This window comes from Cebus imitator, unplaced genomic scaffold (assembly GCF_001604975.1).
Source record: "Cebus imitator isolate Cc_AM_T3 unplaced genomic scaffold, Cebus_imitator-1.0 Scaffold8, whole genome shotgun sequence".
Lineage (NCBI taxonomy): Eukaryota > Metazoa > Chordata > Mammalia > Primates > Cebidae > Cebus > Cebus imitator.
Genome location: NW_016107323.1, coordinates 9,426,176 through 9,431,303, shown reverse-complemented (window position 1 = coordinate 9,431,303; position 5,128 = coordinate 9,426,176). Strand labels below are relative to the sequence as shown.

The 5,128-nt window shown below is 49.2% G+C and overlaps 1 protein-coding gene across 1 annotated transcript in view; it reads left to right on the top strand.

Moving 5' to 3' along the window:
• Positions 1-292: 292 nt before the first annotated feature.
• Positions 293-5,128, top strand: part of HECTD4 (HECT domain E3 ubiquitin protein ligase 4) — a 232,540-nt gene continuing 227,704 nt past the window's right edge. The window contains exon 1 of the mRNA XM_017540172.1: positions 293-774. Coding sequence (XP_017395661.1) covers positions 595-774 — 180 coding nt within the window. The 5' untranslated portion in view covers positions 293-594. The remainder of the gene's footprint in view (positions 775-5,128) is intronic.

The window sequence follows — 5,128 nt, the reverse complement described above, 5'->3', positions numbered from 1 at the left end:
TTAAACATGAAAACAAGGCGTGATCTCTATGCTCTGCCCAGGGTAGGGGCGCGGGCCCGAGCAAGGGGTGCACACCTGAGTAGGGACAAGAAGGGGGAGGCGGCGTCCTCTTCCCTGGTGCGCTGCAGAGCTAAGGCGACCCTGAATGGCCTCAGGGAGAAGGGGCCGACGGAGGTCAGGCTGAGGGCAAGCGGCAGCTAAGGGCAAGCCGGAGGTCCAGGCCACCCCGGCGGCGGGGTCTGCGGAGCGGTGGGCGGGGTGGCGGGCGGGGCCTGTATTGTCCGCTCCGCGGGGCATGCCGGGAGCCCCGCCCCCAACATGGCGTCTCACTGACAGTTGGCTGCCGAGCGGCAGAGGCGGATCCTGCTCTTGAGGGCGGCGGCGGCTGCGGCGGCGGGGCCGGGGTCTCCCGGGCTGAGGTCTGGGGGATGGCGGCTCGGACCGCCTAGGGCGGAGCTGCACGGGCGAGGCGGCGAGCGGGGCGCCGCTGGCGGGCGCGGAGGCCGCTGCCATGGACTGGTGATCGCGGCAGCTCCTGCTCTGTCTTCCCGGGCCGAGCGTCTGCTCATCAGCGCCAGGACCTCAGCTGGGGCCATGGGCTCCTCGGCGGCCGCGGCGGCGGCGGCGGCAGCGGCGGCCGCGGACTCGGCGCAGTGGCTCTCGGTGAAGGAGGAGACCATATTCCTGCACGACGGGCTGATCCGGGTCACCGACCTGGCGGAGCTGCCCAGCGAGATCCTCGGGGCCCCGGAGGCCGCCGACACCGACCTGGAGGTAAGCGAGGCGGCCCCCGGACCCCGCCATCAGACTGGCCCACCCGTCCAGCTCCCGGGGGTAGGTCTCCAGTCGCGGGCCTTGCCTCCCGGTGGCTGCCGGGGCAGGTGTGTGTGGGCGCGGGGCTGGCAGGTTGGGGCCGCGGCCGCAGGTCTGCAGACCGCCCGCGCCTCTCTCTCTCCTTTCCTCCCTCCCCCGGGCCTGGCGCCCGTCCGGGGATTTCATTTGTGGTTTCCTTTTGAGCGTTCCGACACCCGGCATTTTATTAGACTAGCTCCTGGCTCGGCCTTCATGCCCCGGAGGAGCCGCCGCCACCACCCGGGCCCTCCCTCCCCTACCCCACGGGCCCCCTGGACCCACTTCCAGGGCACATTCAGGTTGCTTAGCTTTAGGAACATTTTCATTTTCACGCTGTGCACCCTCTCACCCTTTTCTTCCCCAGTTCTGTGTTTTTTGTTTTTGTTTTTGTTTTTGTTTTCCGGGAGAGGGTAGTGGCAGCTGCGGGTCCGCGATGGGCAATCCAGCAACTTCTCTGTGTCGTGCCTCGGATAGATTGACACGGGGCCTTTGTCAGGGAAGCGGGTGATGTGGACAACGAGAGGGATGCTCCAGCGGCCCTCTGTGCGCTCTCGGCGAAGGGTCACGGGCGCGTTAGGCCGCAGGGCCTATTTGTGCGCCAGGGGGTCGCCGAGCATCCCGGGTTCAGAGCTGTGGCAGGTGCAACAGCAGATCTCATTTGAGTTGCTTGGCCTTGCGGACAGAAGGGAACCAAATGTGCCTGGTTGGTGGGAACTTTCCATCGGCTTCACTTGAGTTCGTGTTTGCCCAGCGGTAGGAATACTGGCAGTGTCATTTCATGGAGGCCAGCGGATGCTGACACCGCTCCCCCTCCACTTCGTGGGATGACATTTTGATGTGTAGGTAGCATGGGGTGTCATCAAATTTTTACAGCCTTAAGGAGGGCTTTCTGGGGTAGGGCGCAGAGAAGATGGCCTATCTTCTGGCTATAAACGGAATGCGAGGAATCTTTTGTGTTTTGCGGTTTTGCATGCAGTTTGGCTTTCCGCACAACGAACATTTATAGAAATGAATTAAAAGCCATTACTGTATGTTTCTGGAAATGGCAGTGATCCGATCGTGGTGGCTGAGACATTTGGACGTGCTTGAGATGCGAATACGTTCCACTGTATTTTTGTGTCTGGATTTGAGGTTGCTTCAGCACTTCTGTTGTGAACTCTTAATTGACTTATTTTACAATCTAGTCACCAAAAAGAGGAGGATATAATTGGCAGGGAATTCCTGACATGGAATCATCCTTTTATTGTGTCTCATTTGGGCCTGTTCTATAAAAAGCAAGGTGTGTCTGAGTGTCTTATCTGCCTGAAAACTCAAGGGGTATTTTGCTATCATAGTGGAATCTTTTGATAATTGGCTGTGTTGTGTGTGGAAGGTGGGAAGTGGATGCTCTTTGTTTCTTTTCTTTTCTTTCTTTCTTTCTTTTTTTTTTTTTCTCAGACGGAGTCTTGCTCTGTCGCTGAGGCTGGAGTGCAGTGGTGCGATCTCAGCTCACTGCAACCTCCACCTCCTGGATTCAAGTGATTCTCCTGTCTCAGCTTCTGGAGTAGCTGGGATTACAGGTGTGTGCCACCACGCCCGGCTATTTTTTGTATTTTTAGTAGAGACAGGTTTTCACCATGCTGGCCAGGCTGGTCTGGAACTCCTGACCTCTTAAACCATCTGCATTGGCTTCCCAAAGCTCTGGGATTACAGGCATGAGCCACCACACCGGGCCTACGCTCTTTGTTTCTTAAAGACTAATCCAAGTTCACGGAGCCAATATATATGTCATTTATATTGATGTGATTTATTTATTTTTAGGATTAGAAAGAGTAGGATTAGTTAAAATAACTGTGCTGTTAAGTTGGTTTTCCTAAAATGTTTACTGTGTAAATGTATTGGCATGAATTTGTCACCTATTTCCACAGAATAGGTGGTTTTAAAAGGAAAGAACCTCTCTGGCCTGCTAGATTTTTTTTTTAAAATTGCTTTTTAAATTTATGGTCTGATTTCTCAGAAATTAGTGTATGTATGGGTGATAAACATTTACGACTGGTAGTGGTGAATAACTTTTTCATTCTTTCTGTGGTATATAGGCTCCATGGTATCAGGAGAAATAGATAGCTAAGAATATTTTTTGTGGCTATTAGATTTTTATTTGTGTGGCTGTATTCATATATTCATATATTATATATATAATTTTTTAATTTTTATTTTTTTATATTCTGAAAGCCTCTCTCTGTTGCCCAGGCTGGAGTGCAGTGGCACCATCTCAGCTCACTGTAACCTCCACCTCCTGGGTTGAAGCAATTCTTCTGCCTCAGCCTCCCAAGTAGCTAGGATTACAGGCCTGGGCCACCATACCTAGCTAATTTTTGTATTTTAGGTAGAGACAAAGTTTCACCATATTGGCCAGGCTGGTCTCAAACTCTTGACCTCATGTGATCAGCCTGCCTTGGCCTCCCAAAGTGCTCATATTTAATTACTTAATAATGTTGATTAAATGTATCCTACATATCAGGCATTATCTTATTAAATTCTCAAAAGAGTCTAACAATTGGAAATATTGCACTCTGTACAGATGAAGGAAGTAAAGTGCAGAGTAGGTATTCGACTTGCTCAAGAACACATAAAGAGCTTGCACGTTAACTTAGTTCTGTTCACTGCACATCTGCTCCTCATCATAATGCTTTACTGCCTCCAACAATGTATAGTATTTGTATTTGCAGTTATTTTAAATTTCATAACTGGCTACAGAAGGAGGAATAAACAGATATCTCTGTTTTCTTTTAGTAACTGTTTCTTTTTCATATTTGAGGAAGATTTGTGGTTTATTAATTTTTTAAAAGCTATCTTTTGAAATACCACCACACCTATGAAGTACAGTCTTCCAAGCCTCTTCTTCCAGTAGACATTTGGGTGAATAATCGCCATTTTCCACAGGGTTTTATAATATGTAGAATCCTTCAGTTAACACTTTTGGATTATGAGGGATGGGATTCAAGTTGACTAATTTATGACTGGCAACCTTAATGCAGAAGATTGCAATAGAGAGTCTTAGAATTTTAGAGCAAGAAGAGATTTTAGAGATAATAACTTCCCTCATTTTAGAAAGAAGTTATCTCAGATCAGGAGAGGTTATGACTCAGTCACTATAGCATAGCTAGTTGTGGCAGGGCAATGACTAGAACCTGGCTTTCCTGCCTTTGGGCTTTAGTGTTCTGTTCACCCTGTAAGCACTGCTCAAAGTCAATCTGAACAAAGAATCCCTTCTAAGAAGTAGATCAACATTGACTTAGTATTTTAATTTACGCAGTTGAAAGTATTTCAATTAAAATTTTTCTTCCCAGTAAATTCTTTTTCTTTTTCTTTCTTTCTTTCTTTTTTTTTTTTTTGAGACAGTTTCATTCTTGTTGCCCAGGTTGGAGTGCAGTGGCGTGATCTCAGCTCACTGCAACCTCTACCTCCTGGGTTCAAGTGATTCTCCTGCCTCAGCCTTCCAGTTAGCTGGGATAACAGGCATGTGCCACCATGCCCAGCTAATTTTGTTTTTTGTTTGTTTGTTTGAGTCTCGCTCTATCGCCCAGGCCGGAGTGTAGTGGCACGATCTTGGCTCACTGCAACCTCCACCTCGCAGGTTCAAGCAATTCTCCTCCCTCAGCCTCCCAAGTAGCAACTGGGACTACAGACGTACGCCACCATTCCTGGCTAAGTTTTTATATTTTTAGTAGAGACGGGGTTTCTTTGTGTTAGCCAGGATGGTCTCAATCTACTGACCTCATGATCCGCTCACCTCAGCCTCCCAAAGTGCTGGGATTACAGGCATGAGCCACTGTGCCCAGCTAATTTTGTATTTTTAGTAGAGAATGGGTTTTACTATGCTGGCCAGGTTGGTCTTCAACTCCTGACCTCAAGTGATCCGCCAGCCTCAGCCTCCCAAACTGCTAGGATTACATGCATGAGCCACTACACCCAGCCTCTTCCCAGTAAATTCTAAACAGGTTATTATTATTATTATTATTATTATTGTTATTTTAAGATGGAGTCTCTTTCTGTAGCCCAGGCTGCAGTGCAGTGGCACAATCTTGGCTCACTGTAACCTCTGCCTCCTGGGTCCCAGTTCAAGCAATTCTCCTGCCTCAGCCTTCTGAGTAGCTGGGATTATATGCATGGGCCACCATGCCCAACTAATTTTTGTATTTTTAGTAGAGATGGGGTTTTACCATGTTGGCCAGACTGATCTTGAACTCCTGACCTTGTGATCCACCCACCTCGGCTTCCCAAAGTGCTGGGATTA